This window comes from Chaetura pelagica, unplaced genomic scaffold, assembly GCF_000747805.2.
Source record: "Chaetura pelagica isolate M959 unplaced genomic scaffold, ChaPel_1.0 scaffold13, whole genome shotgun sequence".
In the NCBI taxonomy this organism is placed as follows: domain Eukaryota; kingdom Metazoa; phylum Chordata; class Aves; order Apodiformes; family Apodidae; genus Chaetura; species Chaetura pelagica.
Window position 1 is genome coordinate 3963042 of NW_009954543.1, and position 23245 is coordinate 3986286.

General features: G+C 35.7%; 1 protein-coding gene across 1 annotated transcript in view; it reads right to left on the minus strand.

Moving 5' to 3' along the window:
* The window catches only part of MTA3 (metastasis associated 1 family, member 3), a 158702-nt gene that overhangs the window by 43408 nt on the left and 92049 nt on the right, over positions 1-23245 (minus strand). The window contains exons 10-14 of the mRNA XM_010004966.1: positions 19247-19321; positions 14127-14185; positions 11410-11534; positions 10044-10195; positions 9364-9586 (exon numbers count right to left, since the gene is read on the minus strand). Of these exons, the coding sequence (XP_010003268.1) occupies positions 9364-9586; positions 10044-10195; positions 11410-11534; positions 14127-14185; positions 19247-19321 (634 nt within the window). The remainder of the gene's footprint in view (positions 1-9363; positions 9587-10043; positions 10196-11409; positions 11535-14126; positions 14186-19246; positions 19322-23245) is intronic.

The window sequence follows — 23245 nt, forward strand, 5'->3', positions numbered from 1 at the left end:
CCTCACTCACTCGAATAACAACATACATCAAGCGCAGAGCCGGGATGACTGCAGGAGATTATCACTGGCTTTTTGCTGAAACTCCAGGGCAGAAGGAATAAAAATTCAGTGCAAGGGGGCATTAATTGTTCATTACCCAGTTTTCTGAAGTTTGGATTTTGTTAAATTGGATGTCCTGGAAGAACAGTTGTAACTACATTAATAGCTGATTGCTATTTCAGTAAGTCAAGAGACCGTTACCGTTTACTTTGTTCTAGTACGAAAATGCTTAGACTGAGTTCTACCTTCAACTTTCCTTCTGTAGAGTGGGATTAAGACACTGCAGAATTATTCACTGCTGCTCTGATCAATGGAGTGACTTCTATATTCATCTGAGGATTAATATAAAGCCTCTGGGGTATCCCATCTGATTGTGTAAATATTTAATGGTCAGCAGTGGTTCTTTGCAAAGAGGACTACTTTCATTTCTTAAATAATGAATCTAAATTACTAGAATTTCTTCTCTCCCTGTTATCTTGTGTAAGTACCTTGAACTCCTTTGCAGTACAGTACAATTGCAGTACAGATTTCATTGCATATTTTTAAAATTATGATATCAAATTAAGATATTAGTGTCTCATGTCTGAAGTCTGATCCTTTCAAGTACATGAGAGTATTTCAAGTGGATTCAAGGGACACAGCAGAGTAGCAGTGGACATACTGAGTATCTCATCTCCCCTTTAAGTACTTATTTATTTAGACTAATGGAATATCTTTCACATTCTAAATCACATCAGGTTCCACTCTGCCTTTTTCCAGTATCTGAAGGCCTTCTGTCTACATCCTGCAAGTCCAACCATCCAGTTCTGCAACTAACAGCAGACCAGAATTTAATTAATTTATTAACTTTACAATTATGTTTTTACTACAAGCCCTCTCATTCTGTGCATACAGGACTTTTAAGCATTAGTAAATATTGAATGTTCATCTGATTAATTTTTTCTCTGGAGGCAGATACCCACCTAAATACCCAATGATACATGACAGTGGTTTTCTGGTGCTTTTGATCTTCAGAGGATTTCCAGCAACTTCGCAATGTCGATCTGCATCTGAGAATTTTAAAGAATGAAACTTAGATTAAAAATTGTATCATTTAAAATATAATTAGGATGCACCTAATTTCATTTTCTGACTTAGATTTTTTAAACAAATTTCTTTTTAGCATATTCTTCTTGTTTTCATCATTGATAATAATGATATTTAAAGGCAGGCCATGTCCTCAGTCATACAAGTGATGTTATGATTTATTGTTTTTTTCCAGTTAATGTAAGTTGTAACACAAATTTGGTTGCTTTTTAGCCTACAAAGTCTTTTTGGAGATAGTCAGCTAGGCAAATGAAAAACAAATGAAAACATGAGTAGTAAAACAAAAGTAGCTCTGGCTGTTACAAAAGAATTTACATGGAATTCTTCATGGATTTTTTAAAAGTTTGGCCCTAACTGGTGTCATACGGAAGTAAGAAGGATTTAAAGTTGGCACTATTGATTTCCTGTATTATTTGCATAGTACAGTGATTCATATAATTCTCCATAAATATACCAGAACACAAGGGCTATCTTGACAAGAAGATGCTTAAAAAGAACCAAGCCCCGAAAAACCCTTTACTGAAATTTTTTTAACTAAGTGGTGAATTGTAACCAAGTATGTCAGAGCTCAAAGGTCTCAAAGATAAGAACTTTCTATAAAGTAAGCAGTTCACTAACTACTTTATTTTGGTGCTAAAACTCTGATCTCACAACTTACAAGGCACTATGAATACACAAGCAGAGAATCTGTCTAAATGCCCCAAATTTCTCTCGAGGTCCCTTCCAGCCCCTAAGATTCTATGATTCTATGTACAACTATTACTATATGCTTAGACAGAGGAGTCAATCAACCTAGAGCAAAAATTCCCAAGACACTGTGCTCCAGGAAACAGTTTCAAGACTATTGAAACTATACTATCTTTTTTTAAAACTTCTCAGAATTATTTGGTTATCTGTCTTCCAAAACCACGTAATTCCCATATTTGGTTTCTAGTATCCCTAGGAACACAGGTATTCCTTTTTGTTCAAAATTGCCTTCATACGTTGATTGTGAAGATCTAGAAATCCCTCACATGGAATTACTTCCCACAAACGTGTACACCATTGTGTAGGTTTTGCACATGCACATGCAGATCTGCATTTTCTAACAAGCTTTACAATAGATAGATATTACAAGCAAACTATAGTCACTATAATTCCACTTTTTCTCCACCTTCTGTTTCACTCCAGCAAAAGATAGGAGCTCAAGGACACACAAAGAGGATAGGATAATATATAGAACAATTTACATCTGAGAAAACCCCCCACATTTACATCATCTTCATGTATGTTACCTAGGTATGTACAAAATACTTGTAGGTCATGAAACCACTGCAGTGACTGAAATAAGTATTTCTGTATGTTCACAGATGTTTTACGTGCTGCAGACAAGGCACAACTTAGCTCAAATTATTAAGGAAACTTCTTAATACATGTGTTAAGTGTAAACAGTAGCTGGTATCTGGGAAGCCCAAAAGTTCCAGAGCCCTAAAGCTGAGTACATGAAGTACTTTATTATTTAACTTTAATAACAAAATATACTGTTCTCAGTGAAAAAAATGCACTGAACCTAGTGCCTGGAACATTTTTAATATTCCACAACACTTCAAATATTTTAAGTGACAGAGTAGAACAATGTGTCTCCACTGTCTCCCTTAGTAAAATAAGCACAGACTATACAGTGAGCATTTTACAGTTACTTTGGGAACAGCAGAGCATTGCCTAAGAAGTAATTAGCAAGAAAATTTTCCATCTACATGTCTTCACTGTAAAAAAAGACATTGAATCATGGCGAGATATTAATATGCTGACTGAGAATGCAGATGGCAAAGAGAGCACAGTTTCCATGCTTGAGGCAAACCATGTTCACCACAGGTACTGGGTGGGTATTCCAAAGCACACCAACCTATTAAAACAGTTAAGTATGTTTATCAGCAGCAAACTTGCATCCACAATATGGTACTCCCACGAAAAGAAGAATAAAGTTTATTATTTTATGCACCATATACAGAAAAATGCAAAGTTAGATTGTGCATCACAGTCACATGTGTAAAACCACAGAATAAAATTTAAATAAGAATTTGTCAAAACCAAAATTTTAAGAAGGTCCTAAAATAAAATATGGACCTCCAAATGAACACTAATAATCTTAGTAAGGGCAGTAAAATAGTGGAAAGTATGAGAAATAAAAATGTATTAAAAAAAGAAAAAAGAATTGAAGTATTACATTTGATAGTATATTTTTTCAAAGATGAAAAGCAGAAAGTGTGATAGTGGCTGTAGCAATAGACCACCAAGGTGTGAGGAAAATACAGAAGAAAGATAAAGGCATAGCAGAAAAGCTGAATTCTTTGCAGCAATATTCACTGCAGAAGAACTTCAACAACCTCACTTCCAAAACCCTTTTATGAGGAAAGTGAGAGAACTATGTCATGTCAAAGTGCCCATAGAAAATATTTTGAAATAAACTGGTTAATGAATAAAAAGTAGTTAAGCAGGACTGGGTGGAATTTATCCAAACAGAAACTGCTGCGCACGTACGCTACTGGTATTTAACTAATGCTTAAGCTGATTTTGATTTGAGAGAACAAAAACACAGCAAAGGTGATAACATTCTTCAGTAAGTAGGTCTGCAGACTGGCAAAAGGGTTGAACTATTAATAGAGGCATACAGTTAAATACGGAAACATCAAGGGAGCCAACAAAGACCTTGTAAAGGAAAAACATGTTTAATGTGTTCACATTATTCAGTGGTGTGTCCTTGCAAGAATATGACTATACTGGGCCTTACTAGCCCAAGTGTTGCCAGCAAGGTGGGGGAGGTAACCCTTCTCCTCTATTCATCCCTGTGAAACCACAGCCAGAGCCTGTGACAACTTCTGGGATCCCCTCTATAAATAAGATACAGACATACTAGAGAAAGTCCAGGTATTTAAGAGTCTGGTTTGGGGTTGGGGTGCAGGGTGTACACAGGGAGTCTGAGGGAATTGGGTCTGGTAAGCCTTAATATGAGAAGGCCATGGGTAGATTTGATTGCCACCTGTGGCAGAGTATAGAGAAGACCAAGCCAGATACCTCTAAGAGGTACACACAAACAGGACAACATACTATTCGTATCTGTGGCAAGTGACACAAGCTGGGAGATAGGAAATTCTTCAGATGTAAAGCAAGATTATTTACTGTGAGAAACATTGGAAAAGGTGCCCAGAGAAGCCATGGAGTCTCCATCCTTAGTGATATACAAATCTGTGTGAAGAAAAGGCCCTGAGCACTTGAGCTTTGTGCAAGGCTAGGACTAGAGATCTTCAGAGGTCTCTTCCTACTTTCACCATTCTGCAAGTGTCACAAATCTGCCAGGATCCTCTAGGAATCAAGACTTGTACACATGCCACTGATTGTGCATCCAGCTTGGCATTTTCATCAGCTTTTAACCAACTGTGCCACCAAAGACCATTGCTGTCCAGCTATTACAAGGTAAAGATTTATTTTTTTTTTCAGGGATTAGCTCCTGATTAAAATTCATTGTCTATGTAATCCCCGAAGGATCTGTGCTACTCAACATACAAAAGATCAGGAGAAGAGGTGATTAGAGAATTAAAATTCCCTGATAAGTAATCACTGAGCCTAGTCAATGATCAAACTGATTGCAAATGATGGCAGCAGCATCAAGCAACCAAAGTAAATTAATTCTTAAGTGCTAAAATGATTGTAACATACAGATACAACAAGTTCTACACAACCAGCATGCAGAAGACATTTTATGGAGCCAGTCAAAAGCTTTTAAAAATGTCTAGATAACACTTAACAGTGGTCACTTCAATTAAAATCAGAATATTAGAAACTATGATGACAGGAAAATAGAAAACAAGTGACTCTCGCTAAAGTGATGGGAAACCCATAGCTTGAAGTGCATGTAATTTGGGGCACCCTAACCCTAAAGAGGATACAGTACAGTTCAAAACACTCCATGGAACCACATTTTGAACCACAGTGTGAAGTGGATTCTTTATGAGTTTATAACAGACTCAGTTCTGAACCTACAAATGTGGTGAGTGTTGTGGGTATTAGAGATCAACAAAATCAGGAACGCAATGGAGCAGATGATAGTGAATGAGGCTTCTTTTAGATTTTAAAGGGTTGGGTTTTTTTGTATTATTTGTTACTTTTTTAAAACTAGATCTCTAGGTCCCTTAAGCTTAGAGAGAATCTCAGTAGGGAGTTACTTGTCTTTGACATTCCATGACATCTCCACCAAAATTCAGATTATCTAATGAATGTACTGTGCTCTGTGTATTCCCTGAATTGTATTCTTCTTAGAAATCTTGGGGAAAAGACAGTATGTTCTTTTAATTATTTTACTAGCTACTAAAATCTAGCACAAACTGTATTCAAAGAGAACAGTAGAGAAAACATTTACATCCTAGATGCAGCCAAAAGATCACCCATAGCTATCAAAACAAGGGATGTAAAACATTGTGAACTAATACCCATAAACATTACTCACTTCAGATGAATGGGTAGTTTTATGTCAGTAAAACATAGGCTGTATGCTCACAAAGACAAATCAGTAACATTTTGCATATTCTACTTAAATTTCATTTGTCTTTGTTTTATCAAACCAAACTGTAACAAGCAAGTACTGTGTACCAAACTTGTTAGTAAACCTGCAGATTTTAAGTTGTTTTTATTATGAACAGTGTACCCATTTCCAGGTATCTACATGTATATAAAAAATACAGACAATATGTTTCCACACACTGAAAACATGTTGGCAATCATATCTGCATAGATGCACTGTAGTTACCCTAATTTAAATTACTATAATTAATACAGTTATATTGATAATAATAAAGTTCTATTGATAAAAACTATATTTGAGCAGGGGAGGGGAAAAAAAAAATACCCTCAACAACCTTCCTGTGCTGCAGTAATAAGGTTCACAGGTGCATGACATGGAGACAGACCCAATCTTCTCAGTGACTGGAGAAGAATGCCCACTTTGGTTTACTCTAATTAAGAGACCTTCCACAGACAGGATAGTTTTGCTTAACTTTCTAAAAAACATGCAATATATTCAAACTAAAATAAGGTACTTTGCCTAATTTAGAGCATGAGGATTTCCTCTTACTGAAATAGTTCACCAATTATAATTATTCTTGAAAATCCATCAAACATGTTTGTTACCAACAACTACAGCAAGTCTACTGTCTTCCGGCAGAAAAAGTCTGATTTCCATGATGGGCTGTGCTCCTAGCAGGAGATGCCATGCCTTCTCAAACTCCTGGTGACCATCCCTAGGTTGAACTGGATTGTAGAGGCATCATCATCTCTACTACCTCCTGTTGGTCCCTGAGCAGGGGTCATGCTATATGGTTCATTAATGAGAAAAAAATATTCCTCTTCACTAACTGAAGGAATAAAGAACATAGAATAGGACCATGTTTTCTGCCAGTGGATGTAATGGGCTGAGGGAGATGAAGAATAATAATAATTAAAAAATGCTCTGACATTTGGTTTCACCTAGAAGATGACTGTGCTTGAAGTTAGCATCCTCAGAGGCTTCCATGCTCCTCCAAGACAAAAGAATTATCTTCAGTTGTGTTGAAGTGGAATCCAAATATCAACTTATTTCATGAGCAAGCTCTGACTGGCTGGTTCAGACCTTCTCAGAACAAGAAGGTAGCTTTATTCACAGCCATGCACTTCAACAAATTGCATAAGGTTAAGAAGACACAATAACTGGTATGCTGCCGGGGCCAGCACCCCACCATCCTTCTGTCTTTAGATTTTATGGTTTCTAGAATACAATTTTTTATTTACTTACTAGGCTTTACTAGTAAGTAGGTAAAGGAACTAGTGTATTTGTCAGGAGAAATAACCCTGCATAAAGAGCAAGCATAATGGCTTGGTCTGAATGGAGAAAAAGGCAGTAAGAAAAAGCATGTATTAAGAAAAGAACATAATTAGAACATAATTAACACTGATTCCCTCGGGGTCTAGAGGATATATATATATACTTGGTGAAGAATAAAACCAGGTTACATCTTTTAAGAATGTGATTTTTTTTTTTCTTCATGGCTATATTATATAGGTATTTAACTGTATTTCATTTATTTGTACTTTTCAATCTTGTTATTTTTGCCAACAGAGGAAACCTTAGGAAACAATTCTGGATATGATTATAACATAAATTGCTCCTTTACTTACTAGCTTTGCTTTACTTACTAACAAAGCAAGGACAATGCAGGTAAAAACCATTTTACAATTCCATAGAGAAAGATATTGCCAGAAACAGAATATGTGCATGTGTATATAAGTCTGTGTGCACACAGAAACATGAGTTAAAATTAACCAACGTATTATCTGGCTTCCACTATTATAAAATAATTTGAATGCTGTGTTCAAAAAGCACTGACAACTGTGAGGGGTTTTTTTTCAGTCTAAGCTAGGTCTAATGAGGAGGAACCAGCAGTCAAAAAGCGAAAATCGTAAGGTCCAAATTTTGCTTTAAGCAGAATAATGAAAAATGGAGACTACGGGAAACAATGCAGATCTTTCTGCTCTTGCTGTTAATCTGATGAGACACTTTTTCATTCAAATGAACAAAGAGGAAGCATTCACAGCACTGCAGTCTGATACAAGAATGACTTGAAAAGCTCAGCTTTGCACTCCTTTGTTTTTAAGTTGAACTATATACATAACACTTGTTCTAGTATGATGATTAACAGTTGAGTGGAACTTTTTTTTTTTTATTATTCCTCTTCCTTAAACAAAAACTTCATCTTCTTTTGAGTTGAGTCACTGCCTGAGAATGAAAAGAAATAGGGATATGGAAAAAAGATTCAAGGTTCAAGTTAACTTCTAAAATCAATTTTCCTCCATGATTGAGCAGAAAACAGTGCTGATTACATAAGTTAAAAGGTACAATGCTTTCCTCTCAGAAATCTCATTTTGTATTAAGGATTATAAATATAACCCTAATCCAGCCTCCGACACACCTCTTCCATAAAGTACAATCCATTTTGTTCACACAGACGACATATGGTTTCCTTAAATCTGAAAGTTGCTTTTGACTTTCACAGCTTCAAAAGAAGAAATAAAATGGCTAACAGGAAAACTACACAAAAAAACAATCAACTGAAATACTTCCCGTGTTCTGGGTGACTGCAAAAACAGGCAGAGTTTACATGTGAAGAATGGCTGGTATTAAAGTACAACAGGGCAAAATAATTACTCAAAACCAGATTTTAAGTCCCATGGAGGAAATTTCTTACAATCAACACTCGCATCATTGGCATCCCAGTTAAATAAGCTGGGAAAAGTACTCTAGTAAACACGGTTAATAAAACCAACATCTAATATTCTAAAAAGGTCTTTCAAACTCTAATACAGTTCACAGTATGAGCAAGCATGGCTCATCTTGGAATACCGTCAGCTCCAACAATTATGGAAGACTGGAAACATAACCAAACTAAGAAAGCAATAAAACAACGTGCTCAGTCAGCACAGGTACAAAACCTGCTGAGATATTCAGTAACTTTGCAGCAGAATTCATACGCATATGCACATAGAGAGATCTACTGTTGCTGTCTACAACTCATAACCTTTTGTCATACTACTGGTGAATGTGTCAGTTCTTTATATTTTGCCTGTAAAAAAACCAAAGCATAATACATAATTTTATTTAAAACAAAAATTTAAAACTGGAACAGAAAAAAAATGCAACTATGATGTAATAACAAACATAGTTGTCACTACCATGTGATCACCATAGTAACAAAGGGCTTTATTACAGGCCAGATTCAAAGTCTTATGCATCCTCAGCTCCTGAATTCCATGACCAACCCCACTGAGAAAAGGTCAAATGTACAGACCTACACCTTCTGCTCAGCAAAAGAATAAACAGACCATATAAAGGTAGACTTTTTCCACGTTGCCTTGTAGGAAGCATGCTCTTTCTATGTCATGGCATTGATTTTCTCTCCCTGTCCCCAATATTTTTTTTTTTAAATGACTTTTTTTATAAGCAAATGAGGCAATAGTTGTCCCTTTCTTAATTGCTCTGAAATGTTCCCCAGCCTGAAGTCTGTTCAAGGCAGCCAAACTATCCAACGTGTTGGTGAGATGCTGGACAAATGAAAAAATGAAAAGCAAAAGTGTATAGACAAGAAATGTTTATTGAAAATGAAAATAAAATTAAAAGACAAAAATGGGTGGGAAGCACAGCACACAGAACTAAGAATTAAAAAAACATCTTACATTCTGCCTTAATGGCAGCACAGTTAATAGGGACAAAGGGACGTCTTGCTGCCTGCCGCAGCCGGAGGGTGTTTTTGCAGACCTGACGGGCCAGTTTTGTCCAGCAGGTTGTGTGAAGGAAGAAAGCCTGACGTGTTTTCACTGCCGACTTCGGACTCCCAGTGTTACGAACTGGAGTTCCCTGTGTGGCCTGTCGGGACATGTGAGTTCTAACATGGGATTCCTACAAAAACAAAGAAACAAATCACAAGGCATGTATTTCAATTACAGCATGAAAAACCTAAAAATAAATTCAAAAGTCTAATCAAGTAATATGCATGAGCCCCATTTTTTGTAAAGTGCTTATGTATGAAGCTGTAAAACACAGAGAACTTTACTGTGAGTGCCATCCTAGGTGAGATATTGTGTAGTCATATTAACGTTTCAGAGATAAAAGGTAACGTGTCTACCAAAAATGCATGAAGCCGATGTTTACCTAAGACTTAGTCAAATAAAGATATGGCAGAACCTGCACACTCTTCAGTTTTACTTAATTTATTAATCTTTTTCCTGTCTCGAGTTTTGTAATACCAAAGTTGAACACATACATTTAAAAAAAACATTCCATTAAATATTCAAATCACAGCAGTCTCGTGAAAGCCCCACGTTTTGTTTTAGAAAGTTTTTCTACATGGTCCTACCTCTGTAGGTTGGCTGGAAGACAGTTTATCTTCATCTGTCTGGGTGGGCATTTTCAGGCCACCGTATTTCTTCCAGTAAATCCAGCAAGATGCACACAATCTACATTGCATATTAGGAGGACCCCACGAATACCACTGGTGAGACTGGGGAGCTAAGGAGGAGAAAACATCACAGGTAAACTGGCGCATGCTATATTCAGAACACAACATAATAAATACAAAGGCTGTAAGAGATGGCTTTATATGGCCATAATATATGGCATCAGAAGAGTGTTATAGGCATAAAGATTTAATAGATTTGGCATGTACAAAATGAGAACTTCAATTTTTCGTTCATTTTTTACAAAAGCACCCCAGAAGTCAACTCCAAATGGAAATTTTGAAATGCTTCCCTGCTGAATTGCAAACCAGGGACTTGGTACTGCCAAGAAGAGATTTTCTTCCAGGTCAGTAACAAAAAAAACCCAATAACTCTGTAAATCCTCTGCAATTTCTAATCTTACCCTCAGAAACAGGCTTATTAAGCTGCTTGTTATTTATTAGAATTACTTAAGATTTTACTCAAGTCCTGCAAAGTGAGTACTTATAAATCAAGATCCATATAAGGAAAGGATAAGCACATCTCATATTGACATTGAAGATGCATGTGCACCTTTATCTCGTGCCTGAGGAGACTTGGCAGGAAACACTAACTTAAACTTTTTTCTTTTCTTCTTGTAATCTTTCATGAAGAAACTATTATTTTAATAAACTATTTGAAAAACAACAAAGTATGTAACAGGAATTTTCTATATATAAAATGTAGTTGTAATTTAATTGGCATTTAAGAGACAGGCCATAACAAGGATAAGTTAAGAATCTCATACAGTAGGCCTTTGCAATTCTTTCAATTTCTGGATTTTTATATCTAGTCTCATATAACCTATGCTGAAGGCTGCTACTACAAGAAATCCCACAAAGACCATCAGAAAAACACCAAATAGTAGGGAAAAAAACCATCAGCAGAATGGAGAAAACAGAACAAAACCAAAAGAAACAATTCAGAACTCCTGCAGCCTTATAGAATGAAAAATAAATTTGAATGCAGTATTCTGAAGGTAAATACATAAAGTACCAGTGCCATTATATTGTAATACTTTATTTTTCTGTATTTTCTGAATTGTTAAAAATAAATCATAACATTGACATTTAGTCAATGCATTGAAGGCAGCTCCAACTTAAAAGTTCTTTCCGCCACCCAAGTAATTTAAAATTATTCTCTGTTGCATGAAAACGAAAGTACATGCATTTGTTTTCTAAAAAAAAGGTTGTATATTAAGATTAATCTGAAATCTCAAATTATTTTTTAAAAATAAATGTTACTTACTATAGCAGCTTTCACAAGCCCGACCTATTAGTGCGGCCTGTGCCTGATAAGAGGCTCCCATTGCTCCATTCACAGCAGCAGGTTTCCCATTGCTGCTGGATATTTGATTGGGATTTGGCTTATTGCTTATAATAAAAAAAAAAAAAAAGAAAGAAGTTATTTTACTAACCAAGTAGTCAACATGAAAATAAACAATCTAATTCTGGAATTCTACTGTATGGTGACAAGATCCATAAAATCTGTTCTAAACAACAAGACTAATTTTTATAAACGTCTCATAGTTTCAGCATAAGAGACTTGCTATGTGAAGAGCTGCTTTGATAGTCAAATTTACCGATCTTTGTAAAATGGTCTCACATGGTCTAAGCTACTCAGCAAGCTACTAAAAGACCAAGTCTCAGGATCAAGCATTAAGAAAAGCCAGACACAGCACAGAATTCAAGTAGGGGGTTCTGGGCAACAGGTAAGGCTTTACAGGGTGAGGCTGAACTTTAGGTGAAGTGCAACAAGTAAGAGCAGTAACACTGCCATAATACTACAAAGGCTGTTCACCCTAGAAGAGGGCCTGCTGCCTCCTATCTCAAGCAGAAGTACACATCTTCCCACTAGCTGCAGTAAATGTGCATGTTCTATAACCCTGGGAAAACTCATCCATACAATATCAGGCTCATCTGTCTGGATTCAGTCCTAAACTACTTCCTTTTTGAGAAGGCTGAAGAACTGGTTTTGGATATTTTTTGTTGTTGTATCACTATATCAATTATTTTACCTCCTAATACTTCAGTGAAGTAGGACTTTACAGATCAGTTAATACAAAGAGAATTAAATTACTCTGCACTAGGTCAAGTACAACACTGCCAAAGCTCCAACTTTGTGTGTGTTAATTACTCCTTTAACATATTCTCAGCATAAGGCAAGGCTGTATGCATTGATTCCTAAAGACTATTATGTGTTACTTTAGGTAGCATAAAATATATTCAAGATCAGGTAAAATGACTAATTGAAGAAACATTTGCTGTATCCAGTCTCTACTGGATACTCTCTATTCTACTCCAAATGCCAGCAGGTTTGTCTCCTTCCTTCTCCTTTTTCATTATATCCAGTGAGTGCCATCTAAGCTACTTCCAGGTACTCTTTATCAAGTACCTTGGGCTCAAGGTACAAGAGAAGGGATCAAGAGTCTCCCACATTATGATCTGTTGCTTAGCTACCTTCTAGAGAAGCCATCAATTGAAAGTGAATCTTTAATATTGAGGACAGAAACTTGCTTTTACAAGAAATACCTTACGATCAAGTTCAAAAAGGTATTCAGTGCTAAGAATCATTCTACTCAAGATATAAAATGCAAAAAATCAGTCAAATGTTAGCAATGCATTTACCAATGAGTGCCTCAGATTGTACAGTTATATCAAAGAACTGAGACACTCTACCACCTTCTTAGCATTTCCTATGAACTTTGTCTTGACATGGAGGCAAAAGATAGATGGTAAGAAAGATATCAAAAGCAAAAATACTACATTTCTAAACAGATTTGTCATCCAATACAGCTAGTCCTTACTGTGGACATATTGACAAAGTCCTGAATTGTCCACACAAAGGAAATTAAATTTTAAAAGCATTTGGTAAAGACAGAGCATCTTCCAGAATTCCTAAAGAAGGCATTTCCCTGAGAGAGTTAGGGAATATCCATACCAGAGTTCTCAGATTTTTTTTAAAAGGTATCATTTATTAGAGATTTGAACTTCAAAGCTCACACCATTTCTTCAGAGATGAGATTACAAGACTGAATTTAACAGTCAGTTTCTATCATTAAATTTTAAGAGAGAAAAGTCTGCACAACATATGAGAATGAAGACCTATTATATGGAATTTATACAAGTCATCAAAAAGACAACAGTAGATTTTCAAAGTATCCTAGTCTTGCATCATATAAATGCTCGTAACTCTGGGAAATTCACATATATGTAAACTGAATACACCCACAAAAAGCTTAAAAGAATGTTACTTGTAATCCTCTCTCTTCTCATAATCTTGAGGAAATTATGAATATAAAATGTATTTTATCTTGTTTCTGTAAACTACACGTTAACCAGAGCAGGCATAGCATCGAGTTTACATCTAAAAGAACAGATATAAAAATCATCTCCAAGAAAAACAGATTGCAAAATTAAGGCTTGATCAAAGATACAATATTTTGGGCTGTGTGCTACCTTTAATTTACATCCAGAACATCTCTTGTCTCTTGCTGAAGAACAGCCTGTATCATTAAGATAAAACTGTAATGGGAAAGTATCTGATTTTCTTTCATGTAACTGAATTAACAACTGCACCTATTTTGAATTACTGCATCTACACAAATGTGAAGTCTTGTGCTGAAAGGATTCAGAAACAATTATTCCAGAAAAAAAATTGCTTTTTAAATAAGGCCCTTCTTGCATGTGTGCCATCCATGTAGCACTTGATTACCTTCTGTAAAGATCACCATTTCAGAACAAGCAGTTTGTAGGTCAAAGACAGTGAGCACAGTTAAGTATGAAGGTTTCACAAGAGTTTGTGGCATTTTCTGATTATATCTCTGAATGTTCTGTTTGTATATAACAAATATTTAGAAAGCAACTATTAAAATGCTTAAGAGAATATAATGAATGTTACTGTATGTTACTGTTTCAGTTTTACTGGTACATTATTAAAAACACTGACTTTATTGTTATACTCACTAGGTGGGGATGTACACCTGTTTCAATTTACTTTCTGCTTCAGCTGCTTTCAGACGTTTCTAGTTGAAAAATTAACACAGTAAAATATTTTATTACATGCAAGCATGAAATTTCATAAAACTGCACATAATCTATCCTTGCATTACTTCTATTTTGTGATTCCACAACCACCTCTAAAACCAATGTAGAAATCTACAAGGTGAAAACCATGAAAAATGAGTTCTCTATTTTTATCATTAGTTTTAAATTATAGCACACTGTCCTCCCCTGTAAAACACACAGGCTTCAAATATGACAACAAAAGTGTAAAATGACAATTACAATTTACATCAAGTATATCCATGTAAATATGAACATCATTGTGGCTAACTCTCACTGCAGAATAGGTAGAAAATAAATTAATGAAATGTCATATGTTGAATTCCTCATCTCTCATGTAACTCAATACCCCTTGTGTGCTCTGTCAGACCCGAGGCTAGTATTTTAGATGCCGTATATGGAAGGGGAACAGTAAAGTCCACTGACTGTTAGAAATAATGAAACATCTACTTCTGTTAAGTGCCATTAAAGCTATAGCTCAGGAACATAGTGGTCACAGCACAGCTAAACTACTATGAAGACAGACTGTGAATTTACTAAATTATAACTTTTTTCATACTTGTAATAAAGTCAAAACATGTTGCACTTAAGGTAGTTATATGAACTTCTAAAATGTTGAGTTTTAGCTATTGCCATATATCATACAAGCAATTAAGACAATTTTTTCAGTAAAGGAACAAGAAATCCAGAGTTCAGATGTCTACTGGTTATCTGAAACATTTGTCTGTATGAAATATGTAAGAGATGTACTCTCCAGACCTTACTTCTTTCCATTTGGAAAAATTTAATTAAAAAAAAAAAAAAAAAAAAAAAGGGGGGGGGGGGGTGTGGCTCTGATATCCAGCAATAATAAATCTGCCTCTCAAGACCCCTCCTTTATCAGGTGTTCCAAACTCAGTCATCCATTTCTCCTACAACTGCCCATTCTCTTCTCTGCTATACTCCTAGTTTGTGATAGGCAATCTTTGCAAGGTTCACAACCCAGGAAGATATTTCCCACCTTGAGAAAAGCATCATCAAAAGAGACTGCTCTGAGTGTCTCTTGCCTCAGCCACGACATGAGTTACAGTGTTGATCAGCTTTGGTGGTCAAGGAGCCTGACTAAGCTTCCTCATGTAAGCCACTGCTCTCTTCCATTTCAGAAAGCTGCCTCTGTGCTATCCATCACTGTAACTCTCATTTATAAAAACTGCACTTTTGAGGAGACACGTATGAAAAAGAGACTCCTAAACAGTCCATGCCACCACACACTAATTGCCATATGAATATTACATATTCTCCAATATGAGAGCCCTTTTCCAATTATTTCCAAGATAGGCGTTTTTAAAACAGTTGGTTTTTTGCTGTTCACAGGTGCTCAGTTGTGTTCAGAGCTCTGGAAGCAACTTCCATGGATACATCTGCTGCAGCTGCAGCCTCACCTCAGCAACAGGCTTGGCAATATGGCACTACCTCCAATAGGTCCATAGAAGAAATGCAAACACAGTATGCTCTGCCTGCTTAAGTAATTTTTCACTAGAGCAGGGAGAAAGAACAGCAGCAGTATGCTTCAAGTCTCATAAATTCATAGTTATTAATCTGAGAACATTTTGCAGCCCCAGCAGAAGAGGTGAACTCCTTCAGCTTAAGGCTGAACTTAACAGCTTCAGGCCACAGGCTTTCCACTACTGTCTTTTTTTCCTTTTCATATTATACCCAACAATACAGAATTTGTTTTCAGACTGGAACAGCATGAGAGACTGCAGGTCAGCAGGTAACAGGTGTTCCACAGGGGTTCATAAACTGGTCCTATTCCACAAAAAGAATAAATCTCACTGCACACCTAGCAAAGATCATCAGAACAAAAGAGAAAAACACAACAAAGGAAAAAAAATGAGGAAAGTAGCCTGGAAGCACTGTCAACATGTGAAGGCATTTGTAGGTAATTGTATTAGGCCCTCATGGCAGTGTCAGTGAGAAGTGATTATACAGATTAAATTTTAGCATGTTTTAAATACTGGCATGGGGGTTGTAAGGAATGCAATTTTAGCAACTGCTTTCCTCCGTTTATTAACATGAATGATATACTGCCTACTACAAAAGAATCAGACAATGTCTTTTCACCATAAGCTGTCTTTTTATGCACTAAAAGTATGGTTGACATTGCTCTCTAAAGTAACAGGAAATGTCACAGCTCGAATTCACACAGATCTATCAACTTTTAAGTACCAGGAGAGAAGAAAGGATGCAGAAACAAAACAATCAACAAATAGTTTTCAGAGATGAAACCTCTGTCTGTTGAAATTTAGAGGATGAAAATGGTAAACTATAAAGGTTGGAAGTTGAAATTGAAAACTTTTAGACAAGAAACAAAGCACCAGTTTGTAACAATAAGGGTAATAAATCACTGGAGCAATGTAAAAAAAAAAAAAAAAGAGCTGATTCTTTCCTTGAAAAATAATGCAATTTTAAACAGTAACTGTTTCAAACAAGTCTTACAGACTTCATTGTAGGGGAGGTCAAGATACACTAACCCAGCTTTTCACCTGGGCTCTGCTACTTTTAATAAACTACCCTGGAAACTGAATGTTATTTCTTTTTAAGAACATTTGTTATGAATATCAACTGACAAATATGCCAAGAAAGGATCATTTTCCTATGTTAGTGCTTTTTTTCAACAGTGGAAATACATACGTAAGAGGGAAATGTAATGTATTGTTGTGGAACAGTAATTTAGTTATCTTTACATACATTCTCCCTTTTCTCTTGCCAAGTCTCATTAAAATCTTTTGCATTGAGTTGGATTTTTAAGGGCAACACCAAAAACAGTGAGAACACATTTCACTCAGTGGAATGAGCCACTTGGTCTTCCTCAAACACTATATAATGTAGTGGTCATGGAGAGTGCCATGTCAGTAAGAACAATCACCCCAAGGCCTGAATCAGTTTTGCTAGACAGGTTCAGTAGAGATTGAGAAATTTAACATATCTATTTCTCTTCCCCTTGACTTGAAGGGTACATGCTCTGAAGGCAAGATGGCAGCAGTATCTCCACTGCCATTAAATCACCACCAAGCAAGACAAAGATTTAGTAGCAATTAAGACAAGGAAACCCTCTTATGCCTGGCACATTAAGCCAATTCACAGTAAGAAATAAAGATAATGAAAGAGCTAATTTTCTTATTAAATCACACTGATTTAGAATTCAGGGACTGTATTTTATGTATATGATTCAAGTATGTACAACAACTTTTTTTCTTCCCACTCCAAGCTGCCTTATCACATAAGCAAATTTAGAGAAGAATGACTGAAATGGCTGGTTTCTTACTGAACATATTTTATCCCTGAAATGCATTCAATTATCACAGCTTGTTCTGGTGAGGAAAAAAAAATAAAAAATCCTACAGATACCTTTTTTACTGAACTGAATTATTTTTACCATTCCACAACAAACTAAACAAGGGGAGGATGAAGTTCTTATCTCCATTAGGAAGAGTTACAAAACTGTTAACTAGGACAGAAATTAAGTATTTGGCCTACACAGGTTTTATTATTTTGATCATGCATGACCTTGAAAGAACACGTCAAAAGCATAAAATTCTGAGGCGCAACGCCATGTTCTCAGTTGGGATGTTCTAAGTTTACTTAACCACAAGTAAAACACAGGCATTTTTAAGAGCATACAAATTGTAGATAACCATATAAGACCTATGTGTTTTTCTTATGTGTGAGGCTAAAAGCCTAATAATCCTGCAAGAAGATACGCAGACTGAATAAATGTTCACACATCTTGATGACTGCAGCAAACAGAATCAAAATGGAGCCCTCGAGAATTTTAGAGAGAGAGTTTCAGACTTTTGCCAACTACTCCAGAGCAAGTATTTCAGAATAATTTCACAGGAAACAAGATGAGTCTCAGAGCAACCTTAGAGTGCTGACAAAGGTCAATTTGCACTTCAATTTATCCTTACTCCATGGCTTTCAGTATAAGTAAAATCTTTTTATCTGATTCTTCAGGATCACGTGTACCTCAATCTTTAAGAGCTGACAATAAACCCCAGAAAAATCTCTGCTGGCAATACCTTTCTATGGTAAAAAAAATCTTAAAAGTGGTAGTCTTATAGTCTACTATGTGGGAAAAACTTTTGCCTTACCTTCCATACTCTAATAAGCTGATGTAGAAACACTTTCAAATAAACCAAAACCACCTGAAGCAACCCTTCTGACACACTGTAATGAAATCTGGAATAATTCAAAAAATCCATCTGACAATACAGCTGTAATCATTACAGCATAACATTTATTTTCCATGTGCTGGAGATAAGATTGCCACTAATTATGCAACACCTAAAGGAGATGTAAACTTAAATATTAAATAAGTTAAAATTGAGTATTTTAAGATATTTTTCTACAAAGGACTAAATGTACAAATAGTGAAACATTAAGAAGCATAAACATTGAAATTTTAATTCAAACTGTTTAAAATATCCTAGTGTCAGTATCCAATTAGGTCTTACCAAGTTTCTGCTCAAGAACAACTGAAACAATTAATCATTCATTCCAAAGTATGACCATACTCACTGTATGCAGAATGTTTTAAATTTTGTTTTTAAATACTGGTAATGCCAAAGTAATGGTTTATCATGGAGTACCAATAGAAGGTTCATAACGTTAGCTGCCACTTCAACACAATATATTTTTTCTTTTCCTTCAGTCCCACATATAGCTTAAAGCATTTGCTCTACAGCCCATTTCCTTCTTATCCAATAGAACAGTAAGAACCAGGGATCACACTGCTGCAAACCAGCACACAATACAAATGGCTAAAAAAGCTCTTCACATCTGTGTGACATACAGCAGGCATCAGAGGATTTGAGAAAGCACTGTGAACAGCACAAAATCACTGGTCTGTAGCCTAAAATATTACCATAAGCCTCCCACCACATTTTTTTTTAAAGAACACAGATTTTTATGCTTTAACAAGTTCAGACTTTTTTTGCAATGTGGCAGACTGGTTCATGCTGAAATAGTCATTAAATTACCTGCTGCACATATCTGTCAGTGGTTTTCCACATGTAATAATACTCAATGATGCTAGTCAGTGACTTCCAAGGGAGCTGAAAAACATTTGTTACAAATTAAAGCAGTTCCAAGAAATTGCCATGTCCACATCTTACTAAACACATGTCAAAATCAAGTATAGTTGACAAACAAACACTAAAATGTGAATGTATTAAATACCTACATTTAAATCCATAAGTAAATGAATACATATTACTATTAATAATACACAACCTTTCCTTATAGTTAATGAGGATGTAGAATTACAGCAATATTACACATCCAAATCTCATTTATTCTGTTTAAGCCATATGGTTAAACAAAATGATCAAAACAGAATCCAGATTGCCATCAGGAAACACAGAAGGTAATTTCTCTATTATAAAGTATATCAGATGGAGAACAACATCAAGAATAAAATAAATCATCTTCAAAAGACTGTGTTTGAGTCTCATTATAATTTTACTCTTTAAAAAAATACAATGGTTACTGTATTTAATTCACAGGTTTTTCAATTCCCATTGCAACTCAGCCACAGTGTCACTAGTTTTGCATAAACCTCCACATAACTCTTGACTCATTGAAACATGGATACAAGTGACAACTGCTACTTTGAGCAACAAGAATGATACTGAAAATGAGTATTTCACAAAAATCTCTGTGCAAACTCAGGGCAATCGATGACCACTCTGGCTGCACATTAGCAAAGTAAAAATGCACCAGCCTAAGCTTAGGGGAGAAAACTAATCATACAAAAGCCATTTTTATTTACTACCAATATTTAATTCCATAAGATCTTTCTATAATCTAAATTAGTAATTGTCTTACAGAATTCAAGCAGATTTTCTGCATAACCTGGAAACATGCTCCTGCTCTCTGCATGGTATTTTTTATCACATTACCTTTTCCAAGGCATGCATTAATGCTAATGTCCTCTGCTTTTCAGAAATGAGGATGATTCTCAGCAAGTCCCAGAAAACACAAGTGTGGAAACTTATCTTTCCAACCTTACTCACTTCACTTTGGAGATTTATGCATGTCTTAAAACAAAAGAATAGGTTCCTGAACCTTTAATTAAGTTCCTTAAGCAATAGAATGCTGTATCAAGCTACCTCTCCCTGCACGCAGGAGCTCACAGCCAATTTTTCACACTGCTTGCTTGCAGACATTTAGAGGAACCGAGTCTGACTCCCATCTCTGCTTTTGAGAGGTTGGGATTCAGATTCAGACTGAGCTGTGAATTCTCTCTCAGGCAGTGTACCACAGTGCCTAAATCCCTGTCCGTTTGCATTTAATTAAAAAGTAACAGACTAACAAATGCATAAGCTAATGTTCCAAAAAATAACACAATTCAGTTAACGAAAATTCTTTTACTTTCTCAGGTAAATTATGCCTTAAGAGAAATGTGACCAAGAAAAGGCTAGTGATAGGAACATGTTTAGCGTGAGGTAACAGATTAGCTGCTTTTTAGTCTATAGGTCCATACTCTTCCTGGCATCCAGATGAAGTACTGTATTTTCAACTACTTACCATTGTCAGTGAGTACATTTTAGCATTTCCATATTTATTTTCCTTCCTGAACTCTTATTAAGACATTCATGCAATACATTATGTTTGATATTTCTCTAGAAAATGCTTTAATCTGTTTAAACTATGACTGTGACACCTGTATGTGCATTCACTCGGTAGGCATATACAATTAAAGATGGATAATTAAAGTGCTTGGATTGGAGAACCATAATCCTTCTACACTTTGATTCACATCTCAGAAAACCTGTTTGACAGATTGAGTATGACTATCCTTTATTCTGTTTACCTACACACCAAAGGAACAAAACACTGTGGAGGCACATGAATTTTCCAGAGGTTGCTCCCAACTGCCACAGAATAATGTATGTTCATTACCAAGTTTTATTAAATACTGAAAGAAGTAAAAATGCTGCCTGTGTGTCATTTTTGTAGGAAAAAAACAGCAAAATGACGTCAGCAGTACAAAAACAGGGAGAAGGAATTTTCTGGTTTTTTGTTTCTGCAGATTAAAGATGGACCACTCAAATCAGACTGGCATGAAAAACTTTGGATTATAAAGTATCATAAAGTGAACATGTTAACTTCAAGGAATGTTGCCACAATGTCCTGAAGTCGGAAAACAGATGCTCCTGTTTTCTATGTACAGTTGAAGTCTGATTCCCAGGGCCCTTCCTACCACATTTGAGATGTAGAATTATGTATTTGTGAAAACCAGTGATAACGAAAAACTAAGAAGCCTAACAGCTGTTTCTTACCATTAGTGAAATAGTTATAGTTGGAGAACATAAGATATCCAGTGTGCTCCCTTTCTACTGCCCTAGGATGTGAAGTAATACAAGTAAATTCACTTAACTTAAAAAGTTAGGACTGATTAGCATTCACACAAGCTCTTTATAACAGCACAACCTTCAGAAATGAGCTCCAACTATTGATGAGTCAACAGCTGATGAAAATTATTTTTCAAAGACTAGTAGACTGGCAATTTGATAACAAATGAGCTTCTGTCTATTAAAAAAGGTACTTCTTTACACAATTTCATTTAAAATAATTCTCTTGCTTACTAATACTTAACATCTATAGCATAATGCTTGAGCTGCACATTGAATGTCAAATAGTGCCAGTTGTTAGTAATTGCTGGAAAAGTAAATGAGCCTGCCCTTCAGAGGACTATGATGTAAGGGCTTCAGTTGCAGCTGTCATGCCTTACATTCAGGAGAACTCAGAAAAGGCAACTCTTCTGGCATGTGATGACTCAAGCAGGTACTACGTAACCCTTCTTCTTCAGAACACTGCCACCAAACAGCTTTATGACACGCAACACAACAGTCTTTCCTATGCTGTTGCCCCACTGCGTGATTGCTTAGGTTCTAATTTTATTTCAAGCACTTTAGGATATAATTCTATCATTAGATCTTACACAGACAGTTAAACATGTCAGTGTGTAAACTACCAGGGCATTACCTTCTTGATCCATGCTTTTACACCACACAACACTTTACAATGACCAGCCAGTAAAGAAAGGGATGATAATAAGAGAAATGTATTCTCAAGGATAACCATTAGCTATGGGCTAAAAATTTACTCCTACCTCACCTTGCAGAAACTTTTAATATATCCATCAACTAAAGCTTGAAGGGCTATTTTAGATGATTACTTAAAAATGAATGTGTATTTTTAAATCCATATCCCTTTAGAATGCTACACAGCAAGTGAAAACACATTGCTTTTGCTCTAGAGAAATTATGATACCCGAAGATTACACAATGATTAATGTAATTGAAAGTTATATAGAATTAGATCAAGATTGTGTGCATTAAATTACAGTACCATGTAAATTGATATGTAAAATAGATGCCCTTCTGTTGATGTTTTAAAAATGACGTGCCACTAATCCTAAGGTAAAAAAAGCCCTGACTTTAGGATAGACAATATCCCTGTTCAAAGTAAATGACACTATAATTAATTAGCGCCCCATATCTATTTCTGCTGCACTCTTGGCTCATCATTAATGTGCCCTCAGTGGGCTACACAACCCTATCTCTAGATCTGCATGTCTCTCTCACTCAGGGAGGACTGCAAGAGAAAATACATGCATTTTGGGAAGGAAGATTCAGAAATAACACAATTCAGTTAACGAAAATTCTTTTACTTTCTCAGGTAAATTATGCCTTAAGAGAAATGTGACCAAGAAAAGGCTAGTGATAGGAACATGTTTAGCGTGAGGTAACAGATTAGCTGCTTTTTAGTCTATAGGTCCATACTCTTCCTGGCATCCAGATGAAGTACTGTATTTTCAACTACTTACCATTGTCAGTGAGTACATTTTAGCATTTCCATATTTATTTTCCTTCCTGAACTCTTATTAAGACATTCATGCAATACATTATGTTTGATATTTCTCTAGAAAATGCTTTAATCTGTTTAAACTATGACTGTGACACCTGTATGTG